Source organism: Corylus avellana, chromosome ca4 (assembly GCF_901000735.1).
Source record: "Corylus avellana chromosome ca4, CavTom2PMs-1.0".
Taxonomy (NCBI): Eukaryota; Viridiplantae; Streptophyta; class Magnoliopsida; order Fagales; family Betulaceae; genus Corylus; species Corylus avellana.
Window position 1 is genome coordinate 26782490 of NC_081544.1, and position 21292 is coordinate 26803781.

Genomic DNA, 21292 nt, shown 5'->3' on the forward strand with positions numbered 1-21292 from the left:
ATCAAGTTATCATAAGATGAGTTAGGGAAAAACACATTTTGGCAGAGCAGTGGGGAGAGTTACTGTGCAAGTGCCCCTTTAGTCAATGGGTTGGTTTGTTTCAAAGATTTGGTGTTCTCATGTTCACGATATTTTGTGTTTCAAACAGATGTGTCAATTTTCTATTTGGCGTTCCAAGCTTGATAGAAGTTATTATCATATACAATTCTTACATGAGTAATGCTACATTCTCAAATAATTCTTACATGTAAATGTATTATGTGGCATTCCTCTTCCCACATTAGGGGCCACTAGGGCTTTACTACAAGGAAAATAAATAACTTGGCTTAGAATAATATTTTGTTTTTATGGAGATTTGATCCTATGACTTAGTTTTAATCCTGCTAAGCAATCCATTAAATCAATCACATCATTCAACATAAAAATTAAAATCAATATATCTATTTTATGATCCATTTAATTAAGATAATTCAATCACACTAAAGGACTTACACATCTCTAAGCCCATCTACTTGGGGTAGGCCTACGAATTACTCTGGCTTAGGATAGGTATGGTTACAACTTGTGTTATATAAGTTTGCCCGTGCCATGCATCTTAGTTCCTTATTCTAGGGATTCATTTGTACCTGCCCCATAGATCTTTGCCCTCTTACTTCATGGATCCCTTGTCTTTGTCTGCATCTTGCACTTTTATTTCATGGATCCTTCACCTATGCTTACACCCTACACCTTTGTCCCCTACTCTAAAGACTCACCCTTGTCTATGCCTGCTCCATTCCACCATATCGTACATCATCATTGGCTCTAATATTACTTGTTAGAGAGATTAACCCAACTACGCTAACCACTCACATTTGTGACATCTTGCTAGAGTGGGACTCAATTATTTTATACTAGCGTGTGTGCTCAACATGCATCACACGTGTATACTCTAACATGCAGATTGGATGACATACCAGCTCTAGGAAAAGTTTGGCCAGCAGTTCCTCTATCCTTATTCTGAACATTCTGCTTCACTTCAGTATTTAGTAGAAAGCCCTGCTAATTGTCTCCGTATCCAAGCATCAAAATAAGAATCACACAGGTTCCACAGTTAAGACAGCTTGAAGCGGGCAATTTAAGGTTTTCCTATAATTTGGTCAGAGAACACGAGAAATATAAACCAAATAAGTTCCAATATATAGAAAAATCATATAAAACGATGAGTCTTGTCATTCATCTCCCCTTGTTCCTTGGTTTCTTTGACCGATCGTTTTAGGACTGCCCTAAGAAACAAAGTTTATTGCCGAGGCTACAACTCACTTGAAAGCTACGTATTAGCACTAAGATCCTAATAATCATAAAACACAACAGCTTCAAACATCCATACAGCAAGATCCATTATGTTTTTCAGCTCTGCCATTTGACCTCCGGTGAGAGGGCACAAAGTAACTGAGAGATATATGATATTTATAGCCTACAGCAAAAACTCCCTTGGATCGGTAACGTAACCTGTCAAAGCAGATGCTGCTGCAGTATACGGGGAAGCAAGATATATCTGGCCTTCCTTGTGTCCCATTCGGCCAGGGAAGTTTCTGTTTGTAGTTGACACACATACCTGCAAATACCATCCCTCACAGTTGCATGAAATTCATAGAAATTATAGTCATCGGCCTCGGACATTATAAGAAATCTAATCTAAGTAAAAAAACATAATGGGGTAGTCACCATACACAATAATTACAAATAAACTCATGCATAAACAAAATCAATTAGGATTACTAGGGTGTAAATAACCCCAATGCCAATCAAAATCAGTATTCGAAGTTAGGATACCCACATCTTTTAATTGTATAACAGACTCCCAACAACTCTCGTTCCAGATAAATTAAAAAACCATTCACACCTTACAATGTCAGCCATCACAAAAAATCATAGACCCATAATATAATGATCCCACTGCTAACCAATCACTTACATAACAGAATGCAGACATGGAGAGTGTGACTTGTTAAGTGGACAGCAAGGTATCGAGCATCCATACTCAACAATAATGTCTATTGGAACTTTGCATTAACATGCTGCATTACTCCTGACTCTACAGGTCCTTCTAAATAGTGCAAAAGGCAGCCTCCTATGTAAGGCTCAGATGGTTGTTCTCATAAATTTAAATGTTATGTGCTACACAAGTAAATTAGATGAGAGGTTGCTTTCGTTAACAGAGAATTTAAGGGTCACTACTAAAACATTGCTCTTATAACACTTTGCTTTAAACAATTACTCCTATAAGCCTTTGCTCTTCTTGAGGCAGAATATAAATGTCAACCAAACAATTACCGTCAATCTCGTGTAAATATTTATTAATCTTCGACTGGGACCGACCAAGGGTCAAGCATCAGTCTCATCCATTTGAATACGTTGACATGCAAATATGCAATGCAATGATCTATGAGCTCCAGCATTTGGAGAACATGTACCCCAATATTACTACACAGCACAATAATGTTAAAGAGTCGCCCTCACAGTTCTAACAATTCAAACATGATAATCATCCTATCAGCATCTGCAATGGCCATTAGGACTGGGCCATGGGCAAGTCATTTATTCCAATTTAGTACTTCTATTGATTTGTTCTTAAGATTTTAGCAAGAAATATAGATCTACTTCCAGAAAACAAATAAATAAAGAGCTAGTTATGCTCAACATCTATCATGCTGTCTGGAAGGTGCAAAGAAAGGAAAGAATAACTTGCCATAGGTTCATTCATGCGTGCATAAGTGTCTTTAGGGCCACCCAAACAAGCACCACAACTAGGACTTGCCGGTGTGTCACAACCAGCTTCTTCAAATATCTGGGAGCAAGTCTTGCCACCAGATCCTGGCACTTCGAGACCATATACGTCCATCCAAACCTGCAAAGTTAATCATATAGATGCTTAACATTTCATTTACCATTAAATTCTTCCTTTTTTCTATTTATCTAAAGTGTGATTTAGATTTACACACCTTTTGGGTCGCAGGGACGAGGAATGTGGGAACTTTGACCTTTTTGCCCTGCAGAAAAAGCAATTACATCTGTTGAGCTTAATCCCCCAAATAGGGGTAAATAATATTAGCAAGAACAAACAATGGCGCTGGCAACCAAATAAATTACAATAAAATAACTAGCTCCAAAAAGAAGCGTAGTTAATAACACCATCAGAGTATCAAAAACTCCTTAATGAACAAAACACAATAGCATACCTAAATCTCAATTTGATTGCTCTATAAAGTAAATAATGCTGAAGGTCAAATAAAATGCTATACAATAACAAAATGAGGATAACTTCTATAAAGGAGGTGGTGTAAACCACCTCCTTTCTGCCCACCAATGAGCATTTGACAACTAGGATTATTACACCAACTAAAATAAGATGCAAAACACTTGATTATAAACTATTTCTCCCAAAATCACAAAAACCCTCCTTTTTCCCTCTCCCTCCCTCTCTCTCTCCAGCGGCGCCCTACCCTCTCCCTCAAACCCTTACTCCCTTTATCTCTCTCTGATCTCTCCCTCTCCTCCATGTTTCCCTCTCCTCCATCTATCAGCCCCACACCGGAGAATACGCCGGAGCCCATTCCGAGGGTGTAATTCACAAGATATTTTTTGTGATTTGTGTTGTGTGGTATGGTATTTTTTGTGAGGTTGTAATACACGATATTTTTTGTGGGGTTGTAATATGGTTGTATGTGGTTCATTGTGGCATGGCATCTCTCTGCCGCCAAGAGTACAAGAATTCTGAATTTATATGTTATGCAGATTTTGATGATGCTGAATGCAATATGAAAGTTCATGATAACTCAGAAATTTTGGGTTAATTCCAAGCAATTTTTCACTTTGGTATGGTTGAACTGGTCCAAGTTTTGGCCAAAACTGTTGTGGCATGATGGTTGGTAGTGAATATGCAAGATCAACCAAAAAATTTGAAAACAATCACAGCTTCAATGTCTCTTTTGGCCACTAAATAATTTGACACTAAAACCAGATCCACAAAAGAACTGAAACTTTTGCCCCGTTTTTTATATGTACCAAAACTGGTTTTGTTGTGGTTCTTTTTTTTTTGCTGAACAGAGAAGGAAAATTTGACACAAATCGGCAGTTCCTTTTACATCTAGACCAAACCAAAATTTTACATCTCGACCAAACCACATTTTTCTTTTTTGCCGCCGGTGAGGAGAGAGAAATGGAGCACTAGAGAGAGGAACCGGCATTGGACTGGAGAGAGAGAGAGATGGAGCACCGGATAGAGGAACCGGCGTCGGAATGGGCCCCGACGTCTTCTCCGGCGTGGGGCTGATAGATGGAGGAGAGGGAGAGATCAGAGAGAGAGAGGGAGTAAGGGTTTGAGGGAGAGGGGAGGCGGGAGGGCGCCGCTGGAGAGAGAGAGAGAGAGAGGGAGGGAGGGAGAGGGAAAAATGAGGGTTTTTGTGATTTTGGGAAAAAGAGTTTATAATCAAGTGTTTTGCATCCTATTTTAGTTGGTGTAATAATCCTAGTTGTCAAATGCTCATTGGTGGGCAAAAAGGAGGTGGTGTAAACCACCTCCTTATAGAAGTTATCCTCTAACAAAATATGCAAATAAGGCATGTTGCTATCAAGAAGAAATTAAGATACTTGTTTCATGAGCAAAATACATCCCTGATACTCATAAATTATATTATACTACTCATTTAAGACAGAGGGTTAGTAATTTTTCTCATGATTCATAACAAATGGATGAAGACCAACCAAGTCAGCCACTAGCAATCAAAATTTCCAACAACTCAGCCCCAGAGAGCAACAAAAAAAAGATGGATTAAAAAAAACATTATATTTAGAAGGAGCAAAAGAATTGTCCAACATATACAACAAAGATATATGGTTTCTTACTGAAGCTAGGAAAACTTTGGCTGCAGCCATAAAGTCCTCCGTCTTTCCTCCTGTACAAGATCCGATATATACTCTGTCAATTTTCACATCTTTGCATTCTCTTGCTAAAGCCCGATTATCAGGAGAATGAGGCTGCAAAGATATATAGACATCATTAATCATACTAAAAGGAAAATCTAGCATTCTGTCAAGAACTAAAACAGAGACAAGCAGTTTCAGTAGATAAAGTATGTGATCCACAATATCTATAGCGTCCCATTTTTCATTACATCAGGAAAATAAAATAAAAAATCTTATTTTTGACGGCTATCAAAATCACCCACCTTTGCTACCAGCGGTTCCATTTTTGAGACATCAAATCTGTACTCAGAAAGAAACCTAAAAGCCAAGAAAACTAAACTCATCAATACAAATGAAATCCAATAGAAACAAGAAGAAAAAAAAAAAATTATTGGAAAAAATTCGTCAAAGAAGTTAATTCAGCATGTCATCAAATAATATATTCTCGTCTTGATCAGAGTATGTAGAAGATAATTTTTTTTTTTGATAAGTATAGTATGTAGAAGATAATTGACCTAACAAAACAACTCATTGAATTACTTTCTTTAACATCTGATAAAGTTTCCAGATGAGAAAGTTATAACTTTGTCACAATAACCAATTTTTTTTTTAAGCTGCCAGCTCTTGGTCAATATATATGGTCACTACTTGAATGCAGAAAATATTTAAATTTCAAGGTCTAAATTGAAATTTATGCCAGTTTATGGTACATAACAAAAAGCAGAAGCGCAAATGATGTCCAAGGAATTTGTAGTGCTTCAGAAAGTACTACCAAAACACCCGTAGATGTTAGGTGAATAAAGCAGAAAAAGAAAACAGAGGTTTGCGTTTCATTTGTTAAGCAAAAGAAACATTTTACCTGCAAATGATTTTACAATGCAAGAGTAACAATTGGTACATTAATGCTATTTTTGTTCGTCATATCTTATTGACAAACTGTAAGAAATCCATAAAAGAATAGAAAGCTATAATGTTAAGTAAATTTTACTGAATTTATACACTAAAAATGATTTCATGACAAAACCCTACACTGGCCACTCTCTTATGCAATTTCCATATAAATTGAGCATATCTCCAATTCCATGTAGGTTTAAAACTAAATACTCAAATACATAAAAGCAGCAACATTAGAACTAGGATTAGACATAGGACTATTAGATAAGAAACTAATCTATAACAATTATTTATTCATTTACTACCTTGCTTGTTCATCGCTATAAACTGGTTCATAGGGCAAAGAGGTCTTATCCTGTGCAAAACAAGAGATAAGATTAGCAAATGTTAGACATTATAAAAGTAGAATACATGAAGGAAAAACACTTTCTGTTTTGAAAAAGCACATGATAAGCAATAAGTGTTTTCACCCCATTAAGACAGATGATTACCCAGGCTTCCAGTCCATTACCCTCAAATTTTAGTTTATCAAAGCTAGGCAGAAAATTTTGTATATCTATGTGGGGGATATATGACTCACACAGAGTGGAATGGTCCAAGTGTGTTAGAATAAATGTACAGATATACATGCTTAGCTAATACAGAAATTTGTATGCATGTAAACACAAACAAAGAATGTAATGATCAATAGCACGAACCTCAAGGTACTTATATGTAGTGCTATCAGGAGGAACAACACCATTCTTTCCCCCAGCTTCAACAACCATGTTGCATAACGTCATCCTTTCTTCCATCTATCCAGTACAGAATATTAAAAAGCTTAAAATTTATTATCCACTAGATTTTTTTTTTTTTAGATAAGTGGTAGAATTCTTTGCAGACAGCCAACAGAAAAAATAAGTAACAAATAAGTGCGATCAACTTTAATGATATAATAGACTTGGAACAAATATATTTTAAGATTTACTTACAGTTAAACTTTCAACAGTTGTGCCAACAAACTCCATAGATTTATAGGTCGCACCAGATACAGATATTTCACCAATAATCTGCAAGGCGGGTATTGTTAAGGAAATCAACAAATCAGAGAATGGAAGCTATATATCCTTAATGAACCAATTAAAAGTGATATACTGGATAAGGCTACATATGAACATTCAAAAGAAATAATAGATTACAGAACAAGTTTAACTTACTTGTAAAATCAAATCTTTTGCAAGCAAATAACTTGGCATTTCACCATCCATCACAAATCTAAGAGTTGGGGGCACCTGCAAATTTAAGATGCATGAAAAATAAGATATAAGGATACAAAAAATACAATTCTACACAAGACAAGAAAAACTTTGTCAATTTATAAGATAGAACACACATAAAGATTGCAGAAAATGGCAAGCATACATAGCTTGAAGGAAATTGAAAGGCATAGTCTTCCTTTACATTTTGTATTCTAGTTCTCTTATCTGTTACAATAGCAAGAGACTTGGAGATCTACTAGTTCTGTAATTTAAGAGATTGCGAAGGAAAAAAAAAAGCGCAATCATGGTAGTGCTTTTCCATGGAAGCGTTAAAAGAGAAAAAGAAATGTTTTTTAAACATCTTTATGGGCTTTACAATAATTACCTAGAATTAGCAAGATGTAAAAGAGTGTAACATAGAATGCAAAGTTCTTACACCAAAGGCTAATACATAAAACACACACATAAATATCTAATTATAAATATAATGAACACAACAAATACACACACTGGACAATGATGTTCTTAACTACCTTCCAAACAGCTCATAGGATCCACATGCACAAATTTTTTTTTTGATAGAGGGGCACAACCTTAGCATACATGAAGAATACAAGAGAACCTCAAAAGTATAGAAAAGAAGAACAAAACTCCAAAAACTTAGAAAAATTCGAAACAGGTAAGGTATTGGACGCTACTATCCATGTGATTGGAAATTTGGAACGTCTTCTTCAACTCTAACATTGCAGTCTCACAATCTTCAAAGCCTCTTACAATCCGCTCTAAACAAATACACCACATTAAACACAAAGGACCCAACCTCCACACTTCCAAAGCAGTACAGTGTCCGAATTGTTCCCTTCCAAGTTCCAACTTACCAAGAACTCCCTCACCCTTCGAAGCATAACCCATGCAATACCAAACAACTGGAAAAGTGAACTCCATAATTCTCTTGCAACCTCACAAGTGCATACTTCTTTATATGGATTCCTCTTTTGTTTCTTTATCAAAAAATTCACCTCTTACTAATGAACAATAAGCATCTGTATTTATTATTATTATTTTTTTTTGAACTTTTAACGACAAGATCTATTATTATTTTTCGAGTGTCCTCTGAAATTTATAATAGGTGCGAATTCTCCCAATTTATGGCCCACCATACGATTTGTTATATAAATAGGCAAATGCTCAACCGTTGCTTGTTCCCCTGCGCAAGCCTTATTTTTTCAGTAAAGTCAGGCTTTGGCTCCCTAAAGACTAAAGAAATGGATTAAAAAAATGTGGGGACACCTGAAACGGGCTGAAAAAGGAGGAGATCAATAGGCTCCCCACTATTCTTACCCATACAATACCAATCCACCACAATAATATTCATCTTTCATAAATTATCTAAAGTTAAGATTTTCCCTAAAGTACCAATCCACCACAATAACGATCAATACTGAATAATTCAGGATATGAAAACTTCAAAGGGGTAACAGCTTACTGTTTTGAGAGTTACTTTCTAAGATTTGCTCTCCTCTGCTTATGAGAACTCTGACAAAAGGCTACTCCCCAAACCATAAATCATGCCAAAGCCGCATTGAAGATCCATCTCCCACCTCATACCTCACAAATTTAGAAAGCCTTTCAACCCCCTCCTTATGCATTTCCATACTCCCACACCATAAGACCCTGCAAACCATATCATATTTATTGTCCACCACTGATCTCCACAAGCCTCCCTCTTTGTAGCATATAGCCACAACCACTTTTCCAAAAGGGCTTGGTTAAACTAAATTATATTTTTCACCCCCCAACAAAGAAAGTCCCTCTAAAGTCATTTCAGTCTATTAGCCACTCCTCCCGAATAGGAAAAGGGACAAATAATACGTCAGTAAATTAGAAAGAGTGCTTTTTATCAAAGTCAACCTGCCTCCCTTTGAAAATAAAGTCTCTTCTAACCCGCCAACCAATATTCCATCTTCTCAATAATACTATTTCAAACGGTAGAAGCCCTGTAATGAGCTCCCAAAGGAAGACCGAAATACATCATTGGCAATGAAGCCACTCTACACCCAAAAAATGCTAGCCAAACCCTATACATCACCCACATTGCCTACAGGAACTATCTCTGATTTGGACAAGTTGATCTTCAACCCCAGCAGGTTACAATTTGCTCACAATTAGGCTCACAATAGATCAAATCATCTGCAAACAACAAATGCAACACTATCATCTCCTCATGATTCCTCAATCCCACTGAAAATCCAGATAAGAGTCCATTGTCCACAGTAGCAAACATCATTGTACAATTTCTGAAACTTCTAATTTGTAATTTGAGAAGTACAACCATCTTTGGAAGACCTTCAATATGAATATCTAAATCATCCTAGCATAGCAAAAGTTGCTAAAGCGAGAACGCGTATAAATGCTACACAACATAGTATTATAGCTAGGCCCCTTGGTGGGGGTTGGAAGGTTGCATTCACTAAAATTGTGTTAATGTAAGCTAATATATATCCATAGTGCTACAAGTGTGGACAAATAACATCAAATAGCATAGAAAAATCAGATACACGGCATAATAAACTGTCAGAAACCAAACTAAAGCATCTATTGACCTTGAGCAGCAGCTTCCCAGCGCCCAACACAAAACCTGCATCAGTATTGCCAATTCCAGTAGCGAATTGGCCAAACGCTCCAGCTGTACAAGTGTGAGAGTCTGTACCCAGCAGGACCTGGAGGAAATGAAAAGGGTTTGACAAAGGTTGTGGAACATGAAGGCATAAAATTTACATTAATTATTAAGATCTCTCACTGAATTTGATGAAAGAACTATACCTCTCCAGGCCTGCAATGACCTTCTTGCGCAAGAGCAATATGGCATACACCTTTGTAATCTGGGTTAGCCTGAAAAGTTATGAAGTAAACTTTACAAATAATTTCAATAACCAGGGAATAAAATAGAAGCTCTTAGGGAGAACAGATTCGCGAATGGAAAGTAAAGACAGCTGAAGAGCCATACCTTAAAATTACCAAGATCTTTAATATCATAAAAGTACTTGATATTTTGCTCCATGCAGAAATCCCTCAATATATCCACGTTACGGTTTGCACGTTCATCGCTCGTGAATATGTAATGGTCAGGTATTATTACAATCTTTTCCCGGTCCCAAACCTTAATTCCAAAACAAAAGTGCACTTACACAATCTCAGACACAGGAAATACACAATCCAAAACACACACAATACACACCACACAAACAGAGACACAGAGAGAGAGTTCACCTAGCATCAAACTACATCAACATTTAAGCTCAAAACTCAGCAACCAAGATAATGAAGACTGTGTGAAACAATCAAACACATCTCTCTAGAATGTGAATTACATGCTCATATGAGCCTAGATATAATCAGTCTACCGTGGAATACTTGACCACCAACGAACTGGCCAACGACCAGCAACAGATGCACACCCCTAACCTTCATGAGCACAAACACAACCCTAAGTGTTTTTAATGGAACTTCAAACTTCAATAAACATGCAATTCATCTCACATATTTTCATAACATCGCCAAAATGGGCTTGCTACTTAACATATAAAGCACTCGCAATCAATTTAACATATCAGCTTCACAATCAGCAATCACTAAAATCTTAATGAAGCACACAATCATCAAAACAATTAAAATCACTTTGCAACACAACAGACAAGCCAAATACCTTGGCGTTCTCTCCGAATTCTTTCTTGAAGATTCCGATCGAACCAGGGCCACAAACATCATGGGTCATCAAAATGTCAACATTCACCCACACATTCTCACCGGGACTCAACTGGGTTTTCTCGGAAGCCCTGGCCAATATCTTCTCGGTCATCGTCATCGCAGTCTTGACCTGAAATTAGCCACAATCCCACCATTAAAATCCACAAATCTATCAAACCTATTAACCAAAAACACAAAAATCGACGAGAGAAAAAAAAAATGATAGGGACCGAACTGAGCCAGTGGTGGAAGGCCTGCGTTCCGATTGCTGCGGTGCCATGACGGAACAAATTTTCTTGGAAACCGTTCTCCTGCATTTCGGAATGGAAAATAGCGACGGTGCCGAGAAAGCAGAGAACCCCAAATCTTTCTGCAAAAAAATAGAAGGAAACATTAGACATCGACAATTGAAATTTTTGTCAGAGAGAGAGAGAATGGGAAATAAAAGTTACAGTAAAAAATTTGGGAAAGTGGGAGCTGGGGTGACGTATTGACCTTGTTGAGGATGAAAGATGTGGGGGTTGGAGCAATGGTAGAGGAAGCCATGGGTGGATTGTGGTGCTGTTTTCTCTATTTTCTTATGAAAATGTCGAGTGCAGTTACTTTCCTGAGAGTGATGGATGCGGCGGCCGAAGACTTGGATGATGGGTGAGCAGGGGATTTTGGGCCTGAGTTTCTGTTTGTTGAAGGGTGAGAATTGTACACGCACATCTGAACTGGGGCCTGGGCTACCCAAAATGAGCTCAAAAAACAAAGAAAAAGAAAAAAGAAAAAAGAAATACGAACAATTCTATTATTGAAGGGATTTATCTTATAACTATATTCATTATTCAAGTATTAGAAATTAGAATATCCCTACGGATAGACTTAAATGTGCCAAGTAATAAGAGAACTAGCAATAACTATTTTTAGATTTACTCTTTGGGTTTTTCTTGGTTTAAGGAACACCAAAAAAGTCTATTGCATGTGACGTTTTAAAAGTTTTCACTAAATTGAAGAAAAGGAATAAGATTTATATGCAAGAGTTTTCCCTCCTCCGTAAATTCATGGTCAGCCATGAGAGTGTCAATTTTGGAAGGCGTGACTTAGAGTCTGTTTGGATTGCGTTTGAAAAATAGAGTTTTTAAGTTAAAAAGTATTTTTTTGACAAAAATTTTATTTTTAAACTTTTGCTAAAAGTGAGTTTTAACTATTGTTAGGCTTTTTAATTTTTTACCAAATGAATATTTTTTTCTTCAAATTCACTTTTGAGTGTTAAACACATTTTTAAGCATCTCAAACACAATTTCAAACAAACCCTTAGTCAAATGAACTATCTCTATGAAGCGTCCATCTATGCAATCTTTATGTGGAAGTTAGCCTAATCCTGCCAGGGATTATGCAATTAGGCACGAATTAAAGGAAGCTTAATTTCACGATGACATGATAATCGATTATCATCGTGATACGCCATTTTCTTGTTTAACAGTTGCATGAAAACCAAACCATGAACAAATATCCTCATGCATGAGTTGTTAAAAAAAAAAAAAAAATTAACAAAGCAAGGAAAAGAAACATTCTTGTTTAACAGTTGCATGAAAACCAAACTTTGAACAAATATCCTCACGAGTTGTTTAAAAAAAAATAATAATAAATAACAAATCAAAGAAAAGAAACAGAGAATGCATGAAATTAATGGGCAGCCAATGGCAATCCATGTCCTACTTCTTTTTTTTTTTTCTTTTTAATAAGCAACCTCATTGAACCAACAAAACCAATTACACATCAACACCTAAAACAAGCCTGTCTAAACAGGCTGAAAACAGCCTACACAGATGCCAAAGAACCAAACACACTAAACAAAAAACACAAGCTGCATAAAACTCAACAGCAACCCAGAACCAGACTAAAACCAAGCCCTTACAGAGGACTAAACCAAGGCCTCAAAACAGAAGCAAAAACAACAAGACTAGAAAAAGTAAGAATGCAGGCAACTTGCATCAACAAAGTAAATTGCAGGCAAGGTCCAGAAGCACCAGAAACAGCAGCAACTTGCATCAACAAAATAAAATTGCAGGCAAATGTGTCCTTGTCCTTGTCCTTCCTTTTTTTTCCCCTTGAAATAGATCAATCACATGATGCAGCAACCACCGAGCGTCGTGAGCGAACTGACTGAACCCGCAGCTTGAAGCACTGCCATCAAATCTAGAAATGCTGCAATTCGTTTCTGAAAGCAAAATCAAACAAGGAATTGGCACGCTATATATTAATCAGAAATTTAACGGCATGCCTCGTAATTTTTTGGCAAAGTAATGCAATATTGTTGGTAAACATCAATTAATCCTACTTGAAAATGATTATGCATGTTCTACACTAAATTTTAAAGAAAATAAAATTTGTTAAGTTTTAGTTTGGCCTTATTCAATGCAAAATATCTTGTAAATGTTTTGGGTTGTAATCCTATTAAAGCCTTAGTAAATGTTTCCTCCATTTAGTGCATTTTGAAGGGTATTGCATTTAATGCATTACCATTATTAAAACTTTTGGACAACATTACCCTTCAAAATGCACTAAATAGAGAAAATGGAGGAATTTTGAAATGGAGAGGATCCTTTTCCATTGGGTTGTCGAATTGGTTGAAGAAGTCGAGGAACTCATTAATGCTCACTTCGCCATTCTCATTCGTATCCATTAAGTTGAGAAAACCTTGTGCGTTATTCCTAACTGCCGCGGAGGCACGTTGATAGTAGAAAGTTGAAGCAGCCTCGTGTAACCTTTCCGGTATTGTCATCTAATATTAAATATTCCACCATATATATATATATATTAGTTATTATTTGCAAAAAAAACAAGGGTAAAGTTCACTTTACTCCCTGAAGTTTCAGGAGTTTTTCAATTCGAACCCTAATGTTTAAAAATTAGCAATGTATCCCTGTAATGTTTCAAAAATTTTCAATTTAGACCCTCCGTTACTAATTTCCTTCTAATTGAACGGAAATCATCCCACGTGCGTTTCGCGTGGGATTTTGAGGCCCTTTATTCTAATTTTGTCCTAATTAAAACCTATGAAATTACGTAATTACCCTCAATTTCTTAGATTTTAATGAGGGTAATTACGTAATTTCATAGGTTTTAATAAGGGCAAAATTGGAATAGATGGCATTGAAATCCCACGCAAGACGCATGTGGGATGATTTTCGTCCAATTAGACAGAAATTAGTAACCAAAGGTCTAAATTAAAAATCTTTTAAACATTAAGGGGTATATTGCCAATTTTTAAATATTGGGGTTCGAATTGAAATACCTCTAAATCTTTATGGGTAAAGTGAATTTTTCAAAAAAAAAAAAAAAAAACAAATTAACTCCAAAGATAAAGCTGCAAGGTTTTATAACTTTTATATATAGTGAAAAATCTCAAACCTTAACGAGCTCAACATCCCAGAGAATCACATCTCGAGGGGGGTACTATCATGGGTCACCGAGTTGAATACACGATGGGCTCTCAGGAAGTTGCCGTTGTGGGTCTTGAGCTTGAGCTTGGTCCCTTCTTTAATGGGGTGCCACTCGAGTGAGGAGTCAAGGCTCTGGGGCAGCGACTGGAGCACCTTTAGACCGTTCCTGATCAACGGCAAGAAGGGCTGGCCGGAAGCGGTGAGGTAGTTATTGTAGCAGCTCTTGAGGCGGATGGTGGAGTCGGAGTCCGGCACCAACTCCACGGTCCACTGCGCGTTCCGGCCGGAGGATCCGTTCTGGTCTTGAGTCACCGTCTCCGTGTCCTCCTTGGCCACAAGGTACTTACCGCGGTGGCTACGAAGTTTCACCAAATGGGCGTAGAGGAAGAGATCCATGCCCGACTCCAACTTGTTGGAATTCGTCTCACAAGTGTACGTAAAACTATTTCCAATGGAAATTAAGGAACCTTTCGTTTTATTTATTTATTTATTAGTTGAATTATAAATAAAACTTGTTGAATCTTCCAGCTGGCCTTACATTTTATTTATTAATTAGTTGGAAAATTAATTGGTGTTCTTCAGGGAAATTACAAATATTGGCGTACGTGTCCATGCATCCCTTTCAATCTCCTATATATATATATATATATATATATATATATATATATATCATAAATCATAATGACTGGGTCACCTGCAACTGGCCAAGTGGGAAAAGAGTAGAAACAAGTGTGTACGTATATTTCTTTTTTGAATCTTCCTCATCACCTTCCTGTATCATAAATCATAGTTGACTTGGACTTATGGGGAATCTCTCTCTGATGATCGATTGCACTATTCTATAATTAACGTGTATATATATATATATATACGTACGTACGCATCTTTAGATTTTCCTCAAGTAGCACTGTGGCTTTTTACTTAATTAATTAAGCTTTGTTCTTAAACCCTTTTTTTTTTTTTTTTTTTTTCCTTTAGTTGTATGTGCATTTTTCGTGTATATATATATGTGTGTGTGTGTGTGTGTTTCTCTATTTTCTATTCTGCATATATTGTATATATTGTATGTATAATGGTTTGCCATGTAAACAATTTCTCTTGCTATGCGACTAGCTAGAAATACCTTTTGAGGATATAATTAATGACTTGAGATAATGATTGAATTGTCCAAAATAAGAATAGATTAGTTGAAGATAATTCAATGTTTTCCCATGTAGCCTGTGGTTATTAGTTGAGGGCAAATTTGGCAAGCAAGAGTTAACGGCAGAAGACCTTGACCTACTTTTTGAGTCTATAGTCATTTGCGTACATGGACCACATATATATTGACAAATTATGTTGTAATTTCTCGGCCAGCTTTGAATTACAATAAGCTTGTATTATAGAATGTAACTTGGTGAGATTTGAAGTTTTCAATATCGATCATTTATATGTTTGATAGCTTTATCGGCCTTTATATACGTTTTTAATCATGAAGAGAATGACTTTTATAGAATTGAGGTACAAACTCATCATTTTATGCCCTTCAATAAGAGATTAACAAATTAAAAGAATAGGAAATAAAAAATTATCAGCATCAAATTGGAAAAAGAAATAAATATTTTGCTGGAGAAAGAAATAAATACTTTGAACCGCGCTAAAAAAAAAAAAAAGTATAGACATAATCATGACAAACACTCCCAAATTCTATTCACTCATAGGCCATGCACGCCTACTTTTCACAGTAGTTTCCTTACTGCTAAATGATAATAGGATTAAAATAACTTACCATCAAATCAAGTTATCATGGTACGTAGGGGTCTAACCATACCAACCTGCTACAAGAATTTCAGCCTTTAGTTATCGCTAAGGCAAATGCTTTTTTTGCATTCTCCCGCCCATCTCCCCACCATCTCTTCTCTCTTTGATTTTTTTTTTTAATTTTTTGTTTTTAATTTTTTTATTTATTTTAAATCAAGATGTTAAAGAGAGAAGATGGTGGGGAGATGGGTAGGGGAATGAATTGTAGCAAATTAAACCTCTATCGCTAAAGGTCTTTACATTTTTGCTAATGAGTATCAGAGATTGTTTTTGTCATTGTGAGGGTCGTCCCAATTAATTATCTCGTTACTAATTAATTAGCAACAACTTATGTAATGCCCCCATAATCAATTAATTAAGATAACTAATTAAGAATTCTAACCCTATAATCATGATTAGAGTGAATAGAATAGTAGATTGCAGAAAAATATGATCCGACATATAACTAGCTAATATCTTAATTAATAACATCTCTTATACAAATAAAAACCAAAATCTTTAAAGATAATAATTAATAGGGTTAAATACCTAATACCCCTAGGGTTTCATTTCTTTATTTTTTTCCCCTTAGGGTTTGATTTTTATAATAGAAGGTACATGTGGTTTTGATAAAGACTAAATTGGTCATTCCGTCCATTGACCGTTAGTTGACTTAATAGAAGTCTACGTCATTGACACGTGGATCAATTAAAATTAGACATTTGGCATAAGTGGCCACGTCATTAGTGATGACGTGGCCACCTAATTAAATTTTTTATTTAAAAAAATAATAAAAAATATTTTTTCACCAAAAAAAAAAAAAAAAAAAAATTGGGGTGGCCCCTTGGCCAATTAGGGGTGGCCTAATGGGGGTGGGGTGCCAAGGCCACCCCCATCTGGCTGGATGGAGGCTGCCGAGTCACCCTAAGGTACCAAGGGGGTGGCTGAAACCAACCCCAGTGGGTACTGGGTGTGGCTCGGCCGCTTCTTGGTGGTGGTTTCGGCCATCCCCTTGGCTCCATGGGGGTGGCTCCCTTGCTTCATGGGGATGGCCGAGCCACCTCCTTGGTGCCAAGGGGGTGGCCGAAACCACCCCCAGTGGGTCTTGGGGGTGGTTTCAGCCACCCCCTTGGCTCCTTGGCCACCCCCATCCGGACAGATGGAGGTGGCCGTAGCCACCCAATTTTTTTTTTTATTTTTGAAAAAATATAAATATTTTTAATTTTTTTAAATAAAACATTTAATTAGGAGCCCATGTCATCACTGATGATGTGGCCACTTATGCCACGTGTTGAATTTTAATTAGTCCACGTGTCAGTGACGTGGACTTCCGTTAAGTTAACTAACAGTCAATGGACAAAATGACCAATTTGGTCTTTATCAAAATTACAGGTACCTCTTATGATAAAAATGAAACCCTAGGAGTATTAGGTATTTAACCCTAATTAATTAATATAACATCGATCACTGAGATACATCATTACAAATTGTTTCAGATTTACAAAGACAACCTACTAATTCCAATTGTTAATTAGAATACATAGAGACACTTACGACGCTTGCCTCGAATAACCTCACCAAAGTTTTAGTTCCTCGATCTCGAGAGAAACTCTAGGTGCAGGTTGGGTCTTGCCTTAGGGCAAGATAGTCTCCTAGTCTTTGGATTGAAGTGTAGCACCCCAGATTTTTAAAGTCTTATTTTAGAGATATTAAATTTATGCTATGATTATATTAATATTCATATTAGGCAATGATATTAATTCTTGGAAAATTTATGAGAGTGGTAATTAGAGAATGGTAATTGGTGAAATAATAGGATAGTAAATGGTAGGTATAAGGATGGTAGAATAAGAAGGTAGAATAGTATAGGGTAGGTAGAATAGTATAGGGTTGGTAGAATAGTATAGGGTAGGTAGAATAGTATATGGTTGGTGAAATAGTAAAATGAGGGTATAATTGTAAATTGAAGGTAGAATAGTATTTGATTTTCTCCTATAAATAGAGCTCTTCTCCTTCACAATTTTCACCACTCATCTCCTCTCCCATCTCTTGCATATATTCTTCCTTCTTCCGCTTTTTACTCAGTCTTTCTTCTTTCTAAGAGTGTTTACTCAGAACAGAGAGAGAAAGGGCGAGACCAAGCGCTACAAGAAAGAAAGAACACAAGAGAAACCGAGAGTGAGATGGAAAATTTAAGACAGAGAGCTGAAGAGGAAGAAAAAGAGTTTAGGCGAGAGAGAGAGAGAGAGAGAGAGAAAGTCAGTGAAGGGATTGTTATGGGTATGGACCAACTGCAGCAGAACGGGTTTCAAGTAATTACCTTTGATGATCCATTCATATAATCCACTGTAAGTATTCTTACTTACTGAGTATGATATTGATATCCAATAATACGGATTTTTGTGGTTTTATAACTTGTCTAGCATTTTGCTATATATATGACTCAACAATGATTTATATTGTCGGAAATCAATTGACTCACTACTTCACAGTTTTTTGTAGTGCTTGCAGGAATGGAAAATCAAGGTAATTATGCAGTTGTGATTAGAGATTCATATTGAGATGTACAAAGATTCCAAGTTGGTTAAGTTTTGTCTAGAGTTTAGACTGTCGGATAGATCTGTATAAATGCCTTGTACGACATAGCTTTGGGTATTTTTGTATAAAGAAAAGTATTTTAACAGTATTTTTTTTGTATTGATAATTACAGTTTTTCCGCTATATGAGATTATTTCAGCGTAACATTCGTGTTTATCTACAAGATAAAAGAAGAGAAATATCGGGATGTTACATGAAGAGTACTGTCGAGAGAGAAAAAAGAAAAGGTATAGGAAGCAGTGGAAGAGGACTTGACTAGTCTATAATGTGGGGGAAGCTGTATATCTCTAAGAGAAATTAAAGGCCATTATCAAGGTTCATATATATATATATATATGTGTGTGTGTGTGTGTAGATTTAGAGATAAAAGGAGAAAAATGTTTAGTGGGTGGTATTATTGCGGAAAAACCTGTTAGCAAAAGGGTAACAATGTTGAAGTTCTGGAGACCAAATACCAATTTGTTGTAACAAGTTTAGTTTTCGGATCACAAAGAAGAGAGAGAGAGTAAAAATAAGCCAATCACATATAACACCTAAATTTACATGGTTCGCCTTAACGTCCATAGACAAATTAAGAAGACCTAGACCACAAATAAATCTTACTATCAAAACATATATAGAGATAGAAAAATAAGAGCCCAAAAGTTGAACAACACCGAATAAAAAGCTACCAACAAGAAAGTCGATCACGATGATCACAAGCTATAAGTTTGGTACTATTGTACCTTGAGATGTCATTTTCTTGTTTAACAGTCGCATGAAAACCAAGCAATAAACAAATATCCTCATGAGTTGTTAACAGAAGATAAGAAAACTAAGAAAAGGCAACTCTTTTCCTTCTTCTTCATCAGTTCCCTTGAAATAGATCACATTACATGGTGCAACCATAGACCGTAGCCCCAATTTGAATCCCCGCCGCCACATATCCATAGGTTCAACAGGCGCAACCAGCGGCCAAAGCCGCAATTTGAATCCCCACCGTCAGAAACGCTAGTAATGTTTTAGCTCGTCTCTGAAACCGAAATCAAAATCTTTTAATTAGAAATTTAAAGGCAAACCTCTCAATTTTTTGAACTTTTCTACCATCGTTTACTGCATGTTATTTCTTCAAAATCAACTTGATTAGCTAGTGGATGCATATAAGGACGAAAGACTACAATTTTTAATCTGGATTGAAAGTGCATGAAGATGTAAAATTATAAATAAAAGGAAGAAGATTAGAGTACAAAGATGAAGGACAGACAAATAAACTGACCTTTACACGTTCATCTTGAGCACCAGGTTGCTGAACGTTTGCCTGCATGCATTAAATAATAAAATCAAGTTCAGGGATATATATATATATATATATATCCCTGATTTACAGTTCTTAACCTGTTGTATATCAATAGTGCATGAAGATGTGATATAAAGTAGAAAATAGTTTTGAATTTTTTGTGAGAGCAAAGTGAAGAAAATTATCTGTTGATGTGAAGAAAGAATTTTGATTTTTTTTTTAGAGAAAATGAAAAGAATCCTTAATTTACCAAATATATGGAAACCCAATTTGGATGATAAACAAGCTTGACACGTCATCTTATTAATAAACGAAGAAAGCTAAAGGACAAAGAAGAAAAAAAAAGACAAAGAAACTTACCTGAAGACTTTCCACAAATGGTCGGGCTTGTGGCTGCAATATTAAAATACAATGACAATTAATTTAGGAGGTCCATAGATCATGATTTACAATTCATAAAACGTGTATCAACAGTGCATCAAGATATATATCATGATTTACAATTCTTAACCATTGTATGAATAATGCATCAAGATGTCAAATTATTAATAAAGGAGGAAAACTAAAGGACAAAGAAACTTGAGCATCGGGTTCTGGAATATGTGTAAAGTTTAGGTTCATATAAGATGATTTAATTGGTTTGACAAATAAATCAGCTATATTTATCCCATGTAACTCTTTTTTTTATTCAAATAAATAAATAATAATAATAATAATCAGCAACATTTACAAAAGAGTATGGTTACAATATTATGGTTAATTATTCCAAGTAAACTCAGGCCCCACGTACAAATCAGAAATTGGTACTACTTCGACAGTAGTACTGTACTACCGCAAAATTAATTAACAGTTTATGTTGAAGTTTTTATGTAATGTCCTAAGATTATTTAACAGTAAATAATCCAAAGTACTGTAAAGAGTAAACACATAAATTAAGGATGGCAGGCGATAGGGATTGAGTGGATGCAGAATGTACATATATACTGGATCCCCACTGAAATTGATGTTCGTACAAGAACCAATGTGGAAGATTCTAGTCATTTGGAGAGAGGTTGGAAAACTTTTATTCCATCACAAGATGTGAAGATTAAAAAAAAAAAAAAAAACAGGTGCACAATTTATTTGCCCTTTAAATCTAGACAAGATCAGTAAAAATTGATGAATATTTGTGTACGTGAGATCACAAGTGGGAGCTCTTGGAACTTGGTGCATGCCACCGGCTATGTTTGATGAAATATGTGTTAGAGATGTGCTTGGCTGGTGCATGCTAGTGATTGGGAATGTGCAGAATGGTAAGAGTGTTTGAAAATTGGAAACTACACACTGAATTAATAGAGGACACGAAAAAAAGAATAGAAACACCTAATTAATAGAGGATTTGT

At 36.0% G+C, this 21292-nt stretch overlaps 2 protein-coding genes and 1 long non-coding RNA gene across 3 annotated transcripts; all 3 read right to left on the reverse strand.

The window, feature by feature from the left end:
* Nucleotides 1-1158: 1158 nt before the first annotated feature.
* Nucleotides 1159-11558, reverse strand: LOC132177413 (3-isopropylmalate dehydratase large subunit, chloroplastic-like). The gene is made up of 15 exons (XM_059589718.1): nt 11322-11558; nt 11062-11196; nt 10786-10956; nt 10087-10239; nt 9903-9971; nt 9683-9799; nt 7038-7112; nt 6813-6890; nt 6540-6635; nt 6147-6196; nt 5211-5265; nt 4888-5019; nt 2985-3032; nt 2732-2890; nt 1159-1597 (listed from the first exon to the last, which is right to left on the reverse strand). The coding sequence occupies exons 1-15, from the start codon at nt 11370-11372 to the stop codon at nt 1457-1459; spliced, it is 1530 nt and encodes a 509-aa protein (XP_059445701.1). The 5' UTR covers nt 11373-11558; the 3' UTR covers nt 1159-1456.
* Nucleotides 11559-12604: 1046 nt separating this feature from the next.
* On the reverse strand, nt 12605-14679 carry LOC132180067 (uncharacterized). The gene is made up of 2 exons (XM_059592912.1): nt 14226-14679; nt 12605-13032 (listed from the first exon to the last, which is right to left on the reverse strand). The coding sequence occupies exon 1, from the start codon at nt 14651-14653 to the stop codon at nt 14252-14254; it is 402 nt and encodes a 133-aa protein (XP_059448895.1). The 5' UTR covers nt 14654-14679; the 3' UTR covers nt 12605-13032; nt 14226-14251.
* A 4548-nt stretch (nt 14680-19227) lies between these two features.
* On the reverse strand, nt 19228-20928 carry LOC132179708 (uncharacterized). Its single transcript, XR_009439952.1, has 3 exons — nt 20271-20928; nt 19890-19931; nt 19228-19646 (listed from the first exon to the last, which is right to left on the reverse strand). It is a non-coding gene; the product is annotated as an uncharacterized LOC132179708 (long non-coding RNA).
* Nucleotides 20929-21292: the final 364 nt, after the last annotated feature.

Excerpts from the sequence above, each read along its gene's own strand:
- LOC132177413 (XM_059589718.1), bottom strand. The coding sequence starts at position 11,372 with ATGGCTTCCTCTACCATTGCTCCAACCCCCACATCTTTCATCCTCAAC. Across the intron at positions 10,240-10,785 it reads AATTCGGAGAGAACGCCAAG|GTTTGGGACCGGGAAAAGAT; the intron begins GTATTTGGCTTG and ends TTTGGAATTAAG. Across the intron at positions 9,972-10,086 it reads AAGATCTTGGTAATTTTAAG|GCTAACCCAGATTACAAAGG; the intron begins GTATGGCTCTTC and ends ATAACTTTTCAG.
- LOC132180067 (XM_059592912.1), bottom strand. The coding sequence starts at position 14,653 with ATGGATCTCTTCCTCTACGCCCATTTGGTGAAACTTCGTAGCCACCGC.